This window comes from Diabrotica undecimpunctata, chromosome 5 (genome assembly GCF_040954645.1).
Source record: "Diabrotica undecimpunctata isolate CICGRU chromosome 5, icDiaUnde3, whole genome shotgun sequence".
NCBI lineage: Eukaryota > Metazoa > Arthropoda > Insecta > Coleoptera > Chrysomelidae > Diabrotica > Diabrotica undecimpunctata.
In genome coordinates this window covers 53,301,974-53,320,390 of record NC_092807.1, presented here as the reverse complement: position 1 = coordinate 53,320,390, position 18,417 = coordinate 53,301,974, and the positions used below count along the sequence as shown (strand labels likewise).

The 18,417-nt window shown below is 34.9% G+C and overlaps 1 protein-coding gene across 3 annotated transcripts in view; it reads left to right on the top strand.

Annotated features, from left to right (window-relative positions):
- LOC140440628 (nose resistant to fluoxetine protein 6-like) overlaps window positions 1–18,417 on the top strand; it is a 131,310-nt gene that overhangs the window by 91,917 nt on the left and 20,976 nt on the right. For all 3 annotated transcript variants that reach the window (XM_072530994.1, XM_072530993.1, XM_072530995.1), the window contains one exon: window positions 16,542–16,689. In XM_072530994.1, coding sequence (XP_072387095.1) covers window positions 16,542–16,689 — 148 coding nt within the window. The remainder of the gene's footprint in view (window positions 1–16,541; window positions 16,690–18,417) is intronic.

The following is an 18,417-nucleotide window of genomic DNA, read 5'->3' as shown; positions in this document are numbered from 1 at the left end:
TTCGATTAGCAAAATTTATCTTTATACCAGCCTAAAAAGGATAGGTGCGATGTTTGTGTAGCGTTTAAAAAAATATATATTTCGCAAGATGAGTACAATTTTCACATTCTTCTAAAAACGAAGCACGTCAAGGAAAGGTTACTGACAAAGAATCAAATATTAAAGTCTTTACAATTGATCTGTAATATGTGCTACTCTATCCAAAGTCCAGTGTGAGCTTCATCTATTACAAAACAAAACTTATCGTACATAATCTCATGATTTACGGTCTAAAACGCCATCAAGGTGACTGTAATAATAGTAAATTTCCTCAAAAAGAAAGTAAAGGCCAATCCTCGTGATAAAAAAAACTAATTATATTTTGTATAGCGATGGTTGCGCTGCTCAAAACAGAAATTCTGTGTTAGCAAACGCCCTCTTCAACTAAGCAATAGAAAAAGATTTAACTATAATACAAAAGTATCTCCAGAGAGGTCATACCCAGATGGAGGCAAATAGCACGCATTCTACGATAGAAAGATTGAATCGAAAATTAATTGTACCTACTGACTATGCAATAGTATGCAAAAAAGCATGTTTGAAAAATACCTACAGAGTAGAGTACTTTTTAAAAACATTGAAGGTAATATAAATTTAATCTTATCAATACGACCTGGAAAAAAAGTCTGAGATCCCCAGGTAGTTGACCTAAAGGCAAATAAATATACAAACAAAAGTATAATTGACCAAATTAAACGTTCTGAATTGAAATAGATTACTTTTCCTGTCAGATTTTCCTGCAAATCAAAAATTTTTAGATTTTTACTCTTTGCCTGCAATATACAGAGGTAGAATTATCATTAAAAAAAAATATGAGCAGTTGCAACAACTGAAGAAAAGTATACAACAGGACTACCATTTATTTTATGATCAGTTAACTCATAAATAGTTTGTGCTTTTTTCATTTTATATTTTCTGATTTTAAATTTTTTTGGGCATTCATTTTTTTGTTACAATTATCGATGTGTAATTCTAATGTTACTGGTTTACTTGCATTGAAAAAATAAATTTGTTTTTCAGAAAAATACGTATTATCATTTTGCTTTCAAAATATTAGTTCGCAAAAAGCGTATCTCCAATTTTATTTAAAACAGAAACAATATTTCTTTTAAAAATCAAAAATAGAACATTCAAATTCTATCTTGAGTTGATTAGTAGTCGTAAAAAGTAAATTCTTGCCAATCGATAACAAGTTTAATCATTTAAATTAGTTTTTTTGCTCTCCTGTAACATTTTATGAAATGGTAGCTCTCACAACGATTTTAATTTGAAAAATACAAACTGCAAAAATCAGAGAAGCTTCCGAAAATTTCACAAAAAAATCTAATTGTCATAATATTAAACATAAACAGCGGCAACGTTGCGGTGAACGATCTGCCCCTGACGCCGTCAAGCTAGAATCGGCTATTTATAGAACCGACCAGCCGGACCAGGATAACTTTGGATAACTCAGGACCACTTTGAACGGGATAAATACGCACGGCGCGGCGACATTGCGCTTAGTTTAAAACTGAACGCGTAACCAACGTCCAGCGGTTGGGTTAGTAGAGAACAACAAAAGTAATATTATGGCAAGCAGTTGTAAGAAGGTAAAGACATACCACTTTCATTCAGGATGGGAAGAACAATACTTTTTTACAGAAGTTAAAGATAAAAATGTGTGTTTGTTATGTAATACTTCGGTTTCCGTTGCTAAAAAAGGAAATATTGAGAGACATCATAAAACTGTACATTCTAATTTTGAAAAATCATTCCGACTACATTCTGCCGCCAGAAAGGAGAAACTGAAACAGTTAAAAAAACAGTTAATTGGACAACAATCAATATTTTTAAGAACAGTCGACAAAAATAAGGCTTCAACTGAAGTATCGTACCGTGTGTCCCAGATAATTGCACAAAAAAAGAAACCTTATGAAGACGGGGAAATGATAAAACAGGCGTTTTTAGAAGCTGCTGATTCGTTATTTGTCAACTTTAGAAATAAAGACGAGATAGTTTCAGCTATAAAATCTATGCAACTTTCTGCTAATACAGTGATGAGACGTGTAGAAGTAATGAGCAATGATATTTTTTTACAGTTAAGAACTGACTTAGATAATTGTGTTTATTTTTCACTTCAACTGGATGAATCAACAGATGTCGTTGACACTGCCCAGATGGCGTTGACACTGCCCAGATGGCCGTGTTAGTCAGGATGGTTTTTAGTGATTTTACGATTAAAGAAGATCTGTTGAAGTTCATTCCACTGAAAGGACACACTACTGGACAGGAGTTGTTTTCTCATTTAAAAAATATTATTTCTTCCGAGAAAATTCCAATATCGAAAATGGTAGGCTTGACAACCGATGGCGCTCCAGCTATGGTGGGTTGTGATAAGGGTCTGGTGGCGTTAGGTCGTAAAGATGAAACTTTTCCGAAAATTCTCTGTTACCACTGCATTATCCATCAGCAAGCATTATGTGGAAATTTCCTGAAACTAAACAACGTTATGAAACTGGTGGTAAAAATTGTGAACAAGATTAGAGCTCAAGCGTTACAAAGAATATTATTCAGAACCTTGGCCGATGAAGTTGACTGTCAATAAGGGGACCTACTGCTTCACTCTGAAGTCCGATGGTTAAGTAGAGGACTGGTGCTGAAACGTTTTAATGATGTCCTATCTGCCATAGTTCAATTTTTCAAACATCGCGATGAACCGACTCCTGAACTAGAAAATTCAATCTGGCTTAGAGATTTTGGTTTTCTCGTGGACATTACAGAGAAATTAAACTAACTTAATTTGCAACTTCAGGGGAGAGACAAAGAACTAGCGGAAATGATTTTTGATATAAAAGCATTTATCAAAAAGCTGGAGATTTGGGAACAAAACCCAATTAACAGCGATTGCAAGCATTTTCCTATTGAAATGATATTTATTTATGTCTATTTAATTTATAATGTCTTTATCAAAAGGTCCTTATTTTAATTTATTGAAAAGCACGATAATTTATATCAACAATTTATTTGATTAATAATTACATAATTTATGTATCCGAACGGTACAACTAAATTCGCGACCGCGAGTTTTCAGACTTAACTGTTCCTCCATATAAAAATGTTTTATTTTTATACATAAATCGCCGTTATCTCGAAAAGTCCAAAACATTCTTAAGTAGACGGCGAAACGGTAAAGGCAAACTGGATTTCCCGCATCGGTTCGACCTTTTTCTGGAAGGTAGTTCAGGTAAATAGGAGCCTCTCGTAAAATCTAAAACATAAGCATGAATAAAAACATGTTTGAAGGTTAAAACTATGACTCATATTTTTACGTAACATTGCCCCCCTCTCAAAAGATGGTTCCTCCTGGAACCTTGTCGGGACTAGAACTGGAACGGTATGCTGGTATCGGCAACTGGACCCTCTTTTACAACTTCCAGTTGTATAAAAATGACAAGGGACGGTTTTCTCTCCGCACCAGTAACTATGCGGATTGCAACAGACTAACACCTGGACTTCGGTGTCTTTAAAGATCTCCTCCACCATATTTCGGATAACCCTCCAATCTAATTGGCGGCACTCCAACTTTGGCATGGCTAACTTTTGCACGTCGGACTCTAGTACGTGCTCTCTCAATTGAAGTAAGGCTTCCCATACATCTCGGTAGGTAGGTTGGTCACGGGCAGTGTCTTTTGTTACCAGGTAGAAAAGGTAACGTGATACATCTTGGAGTTTCAAGGTTTTACCGGGAGCTGGCACCTGGTATTGAAGTTCTGTAACTCGACCAAACTTCCTTCGAAAGACGGATGCCAACCCTGGTGCGTCTTTGATACTGGCCGGGATGGTAAGGGCCAGCGAGTAGTCATCGGGGAGCGCGAGTAGATCTTGCTTTTCTTCAGTGGTAACACCATGTCTCGCTTTACCGGTTCCTCCATAGGCACCCATAAATTCCTCAAACGTGAGGTCAGACACATCGTGGACTTGGTTTACTTCCACTTCTCCATCTACGTCGTGGTCACCTTCGAAAGATGCCAACCGGTTATGGTGTACTATCATCGGCTTTCCCCTCGGAATCTTGCTTATTCGGTAGATGACATCGTTGATCTTCTCCATGATAAGGTATGGACCTTCCCAAAACTGCTGCAATTTGGGAGAACAACCTTTTCGCTTCTTGGGATTATACAGCCATACTTTGTCGTTCTTCTTAAAGCAACCCTTTTCGGCTTGTGTATCGTACCGTTTCTTCATTCGGTCGCTAGCGATCTGAAGGTGGGAACGGACCAACTCATGTACATCGTCCATTCTTCTTCGTAATTCAATCACATAATCTTCACCTGCTACATCTTCTCCAGGTCGACATCCAAACTCGAGATCACAAGGTAGTCGCATTTCGCGTCCGAATAGGACTTTGGCTGGTGTCTGGCCTGTTGATTCGTTAACAGCAGATCTGTAGGCCATTGTTAAGAACGGAAGGTATTGGTCCCAGTCTCGCTGATGATCGGACACCATCTTTGTCAAATACTTGCCAACTGTCCTATTCATTCGTTCTACCATACCATCCGATTGCGGATGATACGCGGTAGTTCTTGTTTTCTTCATGCCTAGTCTATCGCATATTCCTTGGAATAGATCGCTTTCGAAGTTCCTGCCTTGGTCACTATGTATCTCCAAAGGCACTCCAAATCGGCTGATATATTCTTGGATCAACTTACCTGCAACGGTGGCGGCCTTCTGGTCTGGAAGTGCGTAAATCTCGACCCACTTAGTGAAGTAATCCATTACTACCAACATGTACTTGCCCCCATTTTCACTTTCTGGAAATGGCCCTGCAATGTCCAAAGCTATTCTTTCAAACGGGCTTCCAACATTATATTGTCTCATAGGAGCTCTCCTTTATCGGTGAGGCCCGTTACTCGTAGCACAAATAGTACATTTCTTACACCAGTCTTTTGCGTCGTCGGAACTGTTCATCCAATAAAACCGTTCCCGAATTCGCTGAAGGGTTTTCCTTACACCAAAATGCCCTCCCGATGGACTGTCGTGTAACTGACGAAGTACTTCGGCTATTCTGCTCTTTGGGATCACCAACTGTCTTCTCTTCTCTGAACCGTCATCATTTTCCAGGACTCGTTTGAGCAAGCCATCTTCGATGATAAATGAGTCCCACTGGGCCCAATACGTCTTAACTACTGAGCATAGGTTTGATATTTCCTGCCAAGGTGGTCGACGGTTTTCCTCTTTCCATTTTCGGATTTTCTGTATAACTGGATCTCTCTCTTGTTCTTCCCTGATCTTAGTAGGCGTCCAGTCGTCGTTGACAATCGTCGTTCTTAGCACTGCTGCTTCCTTGGATTCCGTTTTGTTGCAGTGGGAACACTCTGCTGGGCATGGCCTTCTGGAAAGAGAATCAGCGTTTCTGTGGCTAACTCCGGCCCGGTGCTCAATCTTAAAATCGTATTCTTGGAGTCGTTCGATCCACCTGGCTATCTGACCCTCTGGATTCTTAAACTGCATCAACCACTTAAGGGCGGCATGGTCGGTTCGGATTAGAAACTTTCTGCCATAGAGGTATTGATAGAAGTGCTCTACTGATTTAACTACTGCTAGAAGTTCTCTTCTCGTGACGCAATAATTCCGCTCAGGTTTTGAAAGAACTTTACTAAAATATCCGAGGACTCGTTCCTGTCCTCCTTGAATCTGAGACAGCACTCCTCCAATTCCCACATTACTTGCATCCGTATCTAAGATGAACTCTCCTTCTGGCAGTGGATACCCTAAAATTGGTGCTGTTATTAGTTTTTTTAAGGTCTCAAAGGCATTTTGGCAGTCTGTATCCCAGCGGTATTCTCTTGCTTCCTCTGTAAGTCGCGTTAATGGCTTAGCGATATCTGCAAACTTCTTAATAAACCTCCGTACATAGTCCAAGAAAACTTCTCACTTGATGTTTGTCAGTTGGTTTTGGCCATTCCTTAATGGAATCGATATTTCCCTTATTCACGGCCACTCCTTCTTTACTGACTATATGACCCAGATAATTGACTTTACCCTGAAATAGCTGGCACTTCTTGGGGTTTAGCATCAATTGGGCAGGTTTAAGTCAATTAAAAACGTTTTCTAAATTCTTCAAATGTTCTTCGAATGTCTCTCCCAAGACGATTATGTCATCTAAATAAACCAGGCATGTTTTCCAAGATAACCCTCTCAACACATTTTCCATAAGCCTCTCAAATGTCGCTGGAGCATTACAGAGTCCAAATGGCATAACGTTGAATTGCCACAATCCAGATCCTGTGGTGAAGGCTGTCTTTTCTTTATCTACTGGGTCCATTTCTACCTGCCAGTATCCAGACTTCAAATCCAAAGTAGAAAATAGTTTACTATGTACTGTATGTTTACTTTATCCAGCCAATGTGTCCAATGTGTCATCGATCCGAGGCAGAGGATAACTATCTTTCTTGGTAACGTTGTTCAGCAAACGGTAATCTACACAGAACCTCGTCGTTCCGTCTTTCTTCTTAACCATTACCACCGGAGAGACCCATGGGCTTGTAGAAGGTTCTATCACCCCGTCTTTCTTCATTTCCTGAACAATCGTTTCAGCTTCCTCTCTTTTCGCCTGTGGTAATCGTCGAGCTGTTTGACGAATTGGCTTAGCATTACCAGTATCAATTTTATGCTTAACAACGGTAGTTCTTCCCGTCTTTCCTCCTTTCGGTACGAAAATATCACGATACTGCCGAAGAAATTCCCTTAATTTCCTTTTCTCCGTCTGATTTAGAGACTGTCCTGCAACTGCAACCATTTGGTCGAATTTGTCGTTGGAATTATCAGATGTTGTCGCTTGACGGATTATGGATGTCACAGGTACACAAGTTCCTACTTTTGTCTCTTTCTTTATGGTCACTGGGTAGTCGTTAACATTGATAAGTCTCACAGGAATTTCCTTAGCCGAAGTCACCAATTCCTTTTCAATTATGATTCCACGGCCAACCTCATCGTCGTGGTTCCAAGGCTCCATCATAACAGGCCTCCCTTCGTCCACAAATCTCTGTAGCCGCGCTACTATGATCGTTTCGCTTCTCGCAGGCACGACTGTATCTTCTGTAATGGCTGCTTGCACAGTGTTGTCATTATGTGGATGGAGAAATACCTCCTCGTTGCCAACTTTGATTACCTTATTCTTAAAATCCAATTGGAATCCATGCATATTCATTACGTCCATTCCTAATATAACATCCTCTTCGATGTCAGCAACTATAACAGTATGGACGAACTTTTCTGCTCCAATTCCCAATTGTACCTGGATTTCTCCATGAATGTTAGCATTTTCACCTGTAGCGGTCCGAAGTCGCAACCTCGTTGGTAACAGTTTCTTTCGGCTGTTTATAACTGTCGGGCGTATAATGGTTCTGGTCGCTCCGGTATCCACCAACAACGTATGCTTTTTACCATTTATGTCTCCATCTACATATACACTATCTTCACGACATGTCAAAGAAGCTATTAGTATGAGAGGGTCTTTGGAAAAGTTCTGGGTCGAAGCTGCCCCCCTAAGGCTGACCCGTTCTAGTTTTCCTGATGGTGAGTTTCTTGATTTGCGTCGTACCTAGGGTGCTTACAGGAGCTTCGTACGTGTCCTATTTCGCCACAATTCCAGCATCTGATGGTCTTCGTTTTCTTATATGTCATGCTTTTCATCATATTAACGAGCTGGTCAAGTTTATGTTCATCTCCTTCCTCTTTTACAGTCCTAACTTTACTGTACCCGCCAGAGGCCTGCGTAGCTGACTCGTATTCGAGGGCGGCGGATAAGACATCAACCAGCGTCTTGTGACGAGCTAATCGCAGTGTTCTCTGCATTTCATGATCACGAAGACTATCAATAAACGTTTGAACGGCCAATTTTTCCATCATGTCTTCGGGAGCTGTTGGATAAGCGTATCGTACTAATCTGGCAATATCTACCTCGTATTCTTGAAGAGCCTCATCTTTCTTCTGTCTACGATTTTTAAGCTGTGACTGATATACATGCTCCAAATGTTCGTGGCCATATCGCATATTTAGCCTCTTCTTGAGTTGTTCGAAATCATCGGTCTCCTCTACGGCTATGGTCTGCAGCACATCTAAGGCATCTCCTCGAAGAGCGATAGTCAGGTTTACAGCCTTTTCTTTTTCAGACCATCCATTTGCTCTTGCAGCTGATTCAAACTATTTCATGTAGTTGTTCCATGATGATTTTCCGTCGAAAGTTGGGACTTTAACATGAATAGAATCTCCACTTCCTTCAAGTTTCGGCCGTATCTCCAACTTACATTTTGTTTCGTCTTCTTTTGTCTCTGCTGTAATTGGATTGTTTCCTCTCTCTGCTGTCCCTGTTTCCTCCAGCTTCTTTTCCATCTCTTTCATCTTTTCTTCGAAGGCCGACATATCGGCAGCAACTTGGTTTTTTAACGAAGATATTCTATCGTCGAGGGCAGACATCTCAGAAGTGACTTTAGAGATTTCCGAAGAGATGTTAGCAGAAACTTTGCTTTCCAGGGACGAAATCTCGTTAGAAACTTTGTTTTCTAATGACGCGATGTCACCAGAAACTTTGGCTACATCAGAAGAAACTTTCGAAATATCGTCAGAAACTTTGTTCTCTAATGATGCGATGTCACCAGAAACTTTCGAAATCGACGAGAGGACAGCATCTTCAAATATATAAGTCTCTGGATCTAGTCCTTCTTTTAGCAAAGTGTTCTTTAGTCGTTGGACTAACTCAGCCTTTTTTCCGGGAGAAGCTAATTCTCTGTCTTAAAGATGTCTTCTTAAATTTGTCACTGTCAGCTCATAAATCGTAGCCATTTTCACAATTTATTTGATATTCACTTCGGAACAATACTTGTTATGATTACTATAAGTCTAATTTACTTTTATTTCACTTCCGACACCATTGAAATGATATTTATTTATGTCTATTTAATTTATAATGTCTTTATCAAAAGGTCCTTATTTTAATTTATTGAAAAGCACGATAATTTATATCAACAATTTATTTGATTAATAATTACATAATTTATGTATCCGAACGGTACAATTAAATTCGCGACCGCGAGTTTTCAGACTTAACTGTTCCTCCATATAAAAATGTTTTATTTTTATACATAAATCGCCGTTATCTCGAAAAGTCCAAAACATTCTTGAGTAGACGGCGAAACGGTAAAGGCAAACTGGATTTCCCGCATCGGTTCGACCTTTTTCTGGAAGGTCGTTCAGGTAAATAGAAGCCTCTCGTAAAATCTAAAACATAAGCATGAATAAAAACATGTTTACAGGTTAAAACTATGACTCATATTTTTACGTAACACTATTCTTTCAGAAAAAATATCTCAAAATCCATTAGAACCCTATAACAACATACATGATATTTAATATCATGTAGAAATAATTTGTACCCTGAAGAGTAACTTCAAAAATCGTTTTAAGGATTTCAGTGAAATGGCTTTAGTAGCGCAGTTTGTTGTTTCACCCTTTATGGAAATTGATATCCAGCAGTTTGCAGCTTGTGTTATGCAGAACTTTGGCGAAGACATCGCTGCAACAGAAATGGAAGTCATTGAGTTTCAAATTGATTTAGCCTTAAAATCGTTAGTCTCAAGTACTGAATGTATCTGGCCTATTGTAAGTAAAGACAAATATTCAGTTCTATGCCGTGTTGCCTTGAAAGTGAAAGCATTATTCAGTTCAACCTATTTGTGTGAATCTTCTTTTTCCAATATGAAGTTTATTAAGAACAAATATCGCAATCGACTTACAGATGAACATTTGGATAATTGTATTCGAATGGCTGCATAAAATTATACTGCAAACATTAAAAAAATTATCGATGAGTCTGAGCCTTGAGCAATGAGCCTTCTCATTGAACGTGCTTTTTTATTTTTCAATGTTTATATTTATGATAGTGCGTTACTTTTTTGTTGTTATTATTAACTATTTTTAAATCATACGTGACATGCCGTTGTGGCTGGATAAAAGTTTGTGTTTATTTTTCAATAACTTCGTTTGATAGGTAGGAATGAACAAGTACGTACTAGTAATATTAGTTATTTTGTTATTAGGTTATTATTAGTACCTATGTATTATGTATTACCAGTTAAACAGTAAAATAAATACATATAATGATAGATTAACAGTGGATTATTTCATTTACGTTGCGTTACGTGTGGGCTTCCGTGTGGGTAGCTCGCTGTTTATTCCAAAATTAACAAAGTAGCTTAACACATTGAAGAGGTTGGCGACCACTGCACTAGGCTAAGGTTACATTAGATGCATAAACGTGCGATTTTTTACACGTGCGCTCACGTACGTCAAGGTGTCGTCAGATAATATGTTTACATTGGGAACGTCTTGTGCAATAGTCTGATCCAAAATGGACGAAAAAGCATGAATGCGTGAATATGCATCCCCTTTCCAAACAATTAAGGAAGCAACCAACAAAGTTTTTTGAATACTTTAAAATGTCGCCATTAACATGTGAATATTTACTAGAAAAGCTTCATAGCAGACTGGAGAAATACTACAATTTTCGTAAATGTATCGAACCTGAACAAAAATTATTGGTAACCCTTAGGTAAGTATAGATACGTAGTAATTCTCCTTAACTACATATTTATTTATATCTTCTTAATAACAACATAATCTTATGTAAAAGTATGAAAATATCGAGCTGTATTTCCCTCCTGTTCGCTGTTGAATGAAGCATTCAACATTTCGGGGTATTCTGTGCTATTAGAGTTTATTGGAATCGATGCTCCAGTAGATCCTGAAGTAAAAGTAGCACATGGTGAAATCTGCGAAGTAGGAACGGTAGCTTGATGTAGATTTGAGAGTTGACCAAAACAAGACTGCAATTTAATTTGTTCGTTTAAAAAGAGTCGCTGAATATTCACACGGATTTGCAAATTTCTTACAGATGTAAGTTGTTTTAACTGTGGTAAAAGACTCATTAAAAAGTGGTTATTACTATCAGCAGCAAGTGACGACCGTGCCGAAAATGTTTCTATGCTCAATATGCAAAAGTTCCTATATATTATCGGTTTTTTAGTTGGTAATAACCGATTTATGTGCTCATTTACTATTTTTTGTCTGCTAGGAGTTCGAAAATTATCTGTCTTATTTACTGTTTCAAACTCTTCTACAGCTCTCTCATCTTTTTCAGCCTGAGTATCACCGTGTATGATGTCATTAAGTCATCATCATGTCCAGTATTTGTTTCCTCATGTTTTTCTCTAATCGTTATATTACCACTCAATGGTCGTGGAGCTAAAGTATTTTTTAGGAAAAGCTTTATTTCAAAGTAGACCCATTTAGGTTTTTTTGAAATTCCTCCAGCGTCTCCTGAACGACTGTTCTGTACTTTTGATAATTCCCTGAGGAAATGATCTCGCCAATTTCGCCACTTGGCTTTTACCGCTGCATCTAAAAATAAAAACGGATTTTTCAAATTCATTGATTCATTTTATTTTTTGTATAATATATTTTCAACATGTAATAGAATAAATTTTGTCAGGTTTTTGAAAACAGGAGTGTTATTCAAATCTCTGGCATTTTCAGTTAGAATGGCTCATTCAACAGTACGAAATATTATTTATGAAGTCTCTGAAGCGATATGAGATGTATTTAACACACAACATAAATATGGCATTGCTGACAACTAAAACACATGAAGTAGTTGCTGAGGATTTTTTTGTAAAGTGGAATTTTCCAAGTTGTAAAAGCTGCATTGATGGAGAGCATATAAGGCCTCATAGTCCACCAATGTCTGGCTCACTGTATTGGAATTATAAGCAATATTATTCAATTGTTCTTCAAAGTGTTGCTAATGCCCATTGTAGATTTTTTTACATAGATGTCGGATCCTATGGTATACAAAGTGATGTAGGAATATTTGCTGCCAGCACTTTGAAACAGTGTTTAGAAAATAAAATGTTTTGCATACCGAAGGAAAAGGCCATTCCACGTACAAATATTAATGTACCATACGTTTTCTTAGGCGATGAAGTATATCCTTTAAAAACGTATTTTATATGAGACCCTATTCTGGCCGGGGCATTACTGAACAACAAGAAATTAAGAATTATCTTAAGAATTATCGACTGTCTCGTCCAATCAGGTTAGTTGAATGTGCTTTTGGAATACTATGTTCCAAATAGAGAATTCTAAAAAAGAAATTGAATGTCATCCTGACAAAGCAGATATAATTGTTAAATGTGTATGTCTTCTCCACAATATCGTTATTGATAAGGAAAGATGCACCGAAAATAAGTTGAGTATGAATTCACAGATACTGCAACCTCGGCAAAATATTCCTGAAACCACTTAAGGGGAAATAATCGTTCAACTGTAGCTGCATGCAATGTACTTGTAATATTTAAGAGCTATTTTAATAGTCCAGCTGGTTCTGTTCCATTCCAAATAAAAAATTAGAATAATATAATTTTAATATTATTATCATTCATTATTTTACTAAATAGTATGCCATTTGAATTTTGCAGAATTCAGTAGGTATATTATAAACATTACAAATACAAAATTGTACCTTACCTGTATTTCCGATTTCCTTTTCTACTTCTCCACAAACCATTTTTACTATGGATCTATTGTGGTAATCTTTACACTTTTGATCCCATAAAGGCATCTTATATTCTAGACATAAAATTAATTTTTCGGTGTCGATTTTTATAAATTATCTGCCAGAATATTTTCATGTATCACGACGCATGAGAATGCACGAGCGGACGTGTAAAAAATCCATCGAGTTAGAATCTATGGAGAGGGCATCACGTGACTAAAAACGACCTCACTTCGGCCATATTGTTTTGCCACTTTTGACAGATCGTATAAGTTTATTTACGTTTTTTGTTTTTCGAATATTTTTAGTTTTATAATACTTTTATAGAAACTGTAATAATATATTGTGATAGTGCATAATAATGGTTTCTTGTTCTCAACGTAGTTGCAGTGGCAGAAGCAATGTTAATAAAAAATCTTCAGGAATAACGTTCTACAGGATAGTATACAAATATGTAAACAAAGTAATGGCCCGTACTTCAGAGAATAAATTAATAGTATTTGACTGTATTAATTTATCTTTATGTATAATATGTCGTGTTTTTAGTGTTTACCGCAGGATAAATAAATCATAGTTTATTAAAAATGTATTGCACTTTTTTAGATTATGATTAAATCTTTTGAATAACTAGTCATATTTTTATAGTAGTTTTAATATTATTGAGTCCGGCCATGATCCCACCGCCATATTGATATCACAGTTAGCCACGCCTACCTACGCCGTTTTTAGTACATACGTTAATATGATCATAGCTTCTCCATAGATTCTAACTCGATGAAAAAATCGCACGTTTACGAATCTAATGTAACCTCAGGCCTATAGGAAATAACACTGACGATATTTACGATATTATTCATTTTTTCCGGTGTTTCTAGAAGTTCAGTTGCATTATACTAATTATTGGGCGCGTTTGACTCAAGACTTTACTGTTTTGTTAATAAATTGCAATGATAGTAATTAATGACATTTTCGATAAAACGCAATAATGTAAACTATATAATTATTTGTCAGTTTGAATGGTTATGCTGGTGATCACAAAATGAGGTAGAGTAACAGAAAATTGGAATCAAATTTTATAAATAAATAAACAAATTTTGAAGAGAAGCTTCTATACTGGCGCTGTATTATTTTTTCTTTGTAGTAAAATACTGAGGCAAGCGTCACCGAAATTTTAAAAATACCTATTTACTCCAGTCACTGTGGAGGAAAAGAGGTCAATACCTCTAAATTTTTTATAACTGAATCGATTTTGCTAATAATTTGGAATTAGGCTTATCTTACCTCCCTCTTCAAAAGTTATATATGCGCTAGGTGAGCTTTTTATTTTTAAGGGGTGAAATCACCCCTTATTGAAAATAATGAAAAAAATTTATATTAAAGCATTTTATGGATTTAAATCGTGTTAAATAAGGTAAATTAAATATTGTCAATTATAATAATGGATATTGTGTATATTCTCAACCCTTAAATAATCTTAAAAACTACCCCTTTTAATAAAAATAATTGTAAAAAATCGTTTAACAGGTTCAAACGCTTTTGTAGTGCATTTATATCATCAACAATGTAATTCTCTACTTATATAAAATAATTTTGGTTGATTGCAACACTTCAACTCTTAAAAACTACCACTATGTCAAAATATATAAAAAAATCTTTTTAAACAACTTCAAAATTTTTAATGTACATTTATATTCAAAAATTCCTTTCTTATTAATAAAATATTTTTTGATTGGTTGCTTATTTTCAACCCTTAAAAACCACCTCTATGCTCACGAAAAAATTCCCCTTTGGTAAATGTCTAAATAAAAAAATTAAGTATACTCATGATGTTTTTATTGTAAAAAATTATGCATGAAAATACTTTACATTAGAAAGTATACAAAATATATTTACAAAAATAAAAATGATTTACAATATATCCAATTATTCATTGTCTGAAGCGTCATTCTCGTCGTGTTCTAACTCCACCTCTTCGTCTATTGCAGGACAGTTTTGACAATTGTCGCCAGAGCATGTTCCACATGTAGCATTGCAAAATAGACCTAGTCTACGATAACTACACACTGAGCCGCAACCCTTTTTGCAATTGCAAAAAATCATTTTCAATAGTTCTTCTGGGGCAGGTGAAGTTTTCATTTTTATTGGTTGTAAAATATCATCACTTTTGAACCATCCCCAATCCGTTATATCAATATCTTTGTTTCCAAGCCATATCTGAGTTTGGAAATAAACTCTTTTGATATGCTCATCCAGGGCACTTACAGTTGGTACAAGAGATGATAATTTAACTGCACTATTTTTAGTTGTGGTTTTAATAAAGGATTCGTATCGCATTTGTTCAAGTAATGATGAATAATCTTCGACCTTATTCATTTTGTTCATGTGGGTGTCTTTGGCAAGGCCATATAGCAAAATTGTACAGTATCTCCCAGCTTCTAAAATGTCTTCGAGATCTGAAGTACTCTTGTCATTGGCACTCATTGGCGGCTTGCCCACGCAAAGGAGTGTCGCTTCTCTGTGTCCGTTAGTTCTCTAAGCAGATATTCAGTTTAGATGTGCTTATATTATATATATATATAACATATATATATATATATATATATATATATATATATATATATATATATATATATATATATATATATACATATATATTATATTATATATATATATATATATATATATATATATATGTATGTATGTGTTATATACATATTTGTGTCAGTGTTAGTGTGTCTGTTACCAGTTTTTCGAATATACTTGAATAAAGCATTTATATATACAGAAAATAAGTTGACGCTCCAAAATATAAATAACATGCTCCAAAATTTTTTTAGAATATCTCCGTTAATGTTTAAGCTACAGTGTCCATTAAAAAAATATTTTGAAGGTAATTTCAAAAGCTACAAGACTAAGTAGATTCAAATATGTTAAAATTCGTTCTTTTTAAATAGTTAAGGGCAAAAGTGCTGATTACAGGTGTGTCAGCCGCTGTATCTCAAACTTCAATTGGCTATATCTCTATTATTTTTTGAGCTACGACAAAAATAAAAAAATCAAAATTTTTCTTAAGAAAAAAACTACATTTTGATATAGAAGCATTTTTCACGTATCTCTTATAGTTTTAGATTTATTTTAAAAAAACTTATATTTTTAGATAATTAAAAAAAACGTTTTTTAATTTAAACATGATTTTTTCAAAAATACGCATTTTAAACAGGCAAAACTTTTAAAACTTTATTTGATGTTAAATGCATCAAGTATAGTATCCCAAAAATAAAAAGTCATCTTCAAACAATTATAAATCGCTTAGTATTGTACTTATAAAACTTAATAAAAAAACAATCTCTTTATTTTTTTATAAGCTTTATTTTTGTTCATTATAGATTTTTCAATAAAACGCTTTGTTTTTGAGTTATTCGTACAAAATCATTGGAAAACATGTTCTTTTTTGCGAAAAGTTTACTTTTTTAAGTGCGTATAACTCAAAAAGTATTGATTTAGCGAAAAAAATGTATATAACATTTTTTGTTTAAAATTTGATTTTATATCAACTCCCGTGGTTATTTTGAGGGTAAAAAGTTCAACCCCCTAGATGGGGTGCCAACCACCCTAGGGGTAGAAGCACACATCGGCACCATATAACTTATATTTTTTGAGTAATTTACTACCCACTGTAAAAATTTCAGATAAATCGGTGCAGTTATAAAAAATTTAAAGGGAAAATGCCACAGTAACTGGACTAATTGTTTAAATTTTAAAAATACAAAAAACGTAGTATGAAGCTTCGCACTAGTCTCTATAGTTTTCCTTCCTGTACCACTGTTTTTCACTTAATATCATTTAATCAAGAGTTTCTTACATTAACATAAATAAATATTTCTTTATTTATTAAAAGATATTCATTTTTTAGATATTTAGAAGTCAGGTCTATATACCATTCATTACTATATGTGGTCGCATACATGTCAACTTCTACGTTATGGTCCTCAAGTTTAATTGGAGTAATATTTGGAATAATTTATATTAAAACGAAAAACCTTACTATAAAACCAAATACGGTAATAAATTTACATAACTCAATATTATGGACAATTCTTATCTAAAATATTGTATTTTTATGGGATTTAACCAAAATTGTTTGTAATAAAAGTTACATTTTATTTGAAGGTTTCGATCTCCAATCTGGAAATTCTTTTTTAAAAAAGATTATTATAAAACTAGACGTTATTTTAACCTGTAACTGTTTACTAATCGCAGCTTTATTTCAGCCAATTTGACAGATGACTTGCCCTAAATCTTGTCATAGCCATGTCTTAAATTCAAGTTCTTAGGGTGATGTATTATACTCTATGTTTTGTATAAAACTTAGAGGTCTCTGGTTAAATGAATTTAAAAATAATAATGGAGAAAAAATGCAATATTTTAACTGTAAATAAATTAGCGAAAAATAGCAAATACAACTGTGATTAAATTACGAAATTAACTGGTCTTAACTCATACTGTTGTCTGTACAAAGAATATAGACTCACTGTGATAAAGTGGAAGTGTCTTTGCCTTTTAAGGATAAAAATGTGCACCTACAATTTCTAAGGGTGGTCAATGGCTCGTGGGGCAAGTGCATCCCATAAATCAACTCTATTGTAGGGCGCTTTGAAATACTTTCCAAACATAACACAGAAGTCAAATTCTCCGTACTTAAAACCAAACATGTGTTTAAGCCAGTTTAAGAAATTTACGAGATTTTATGAAATAACCGTAAACAATATATTTTAAAGTAAATAAGTTAGAATATGCCATTGAATTAGATCACATTATAGTACAGTAAAAGAAAAATATTAAATGTAAAAATATAAAAATAAATACTGCATACTTTCCAAACACTCCAATTGATATCAAATTCTAAATTTTGCTGGTTTATGTAGTTAATTGTAAATGTAAATCTAGGACTTTCTAATAATCCATTACTGTTGGTCTATTCTTGTTGCTGACTTTTTCTTTTATTAATTGTAACCAGAGTTTGCTATATTTTGTTGATGGATATTGATAAGTGCTAGTTATTTGATTTTTTTTTTTTTTTTCATTCTGTTTATTTCATGACTATTGATGAATTTTGCGTTGAAATCTGTGCTCATTATTCCAGAAATGTTTGCATATCTGGGATCTGTCGAACTCTTTATGTTTTTGATTTATCATTAATGCTCGTTTATTCTAACACTTAGTGGTCTTGAGGTTTGAGGTTTGAGTAATGGTGTGCTGTTTGGTATGGCTTTAAAAAGAATAGATCTGTGTATTGGATATTTTGAATGTTGTTGAGATGTTTTATCGCATCCTTTTTAATTTTTCTAATAAGCCATTTAAGTATGATGTTATTGTCATCTTTAAGTCCCTGTGTAATAAGTTAATGTGAGCTTTTTTGTTAAAACCATGGTTAGAAGGTTTTTTCAGTTGTATCTCTCTAGTTCAAGCTTTAGAGACAAGATATGGCCAGCAGCATCTAAAATAGGTTTTCTTAAGTCAGCTGAAATTTCGATATCAAAAGCATAACGAAAGCCTGCAAGAATATGAAGCCAATATTAAAAGATTATTGCATTTGGCGTAACCTCAGGCACCTGAAGATTTTCTGGAACAAATTGCTATACAGGCACGTAACCGCAAATAACCAACAACTTATTTTATCCCAATATTTAAGCATACTGCACAATCTTTAACCAAAATCCCAAATTAAAACAGAAAATGTTTTATTTGCGAAAAGAATAGGGCATTTTTAAAATAATTGCAGAAGCTGA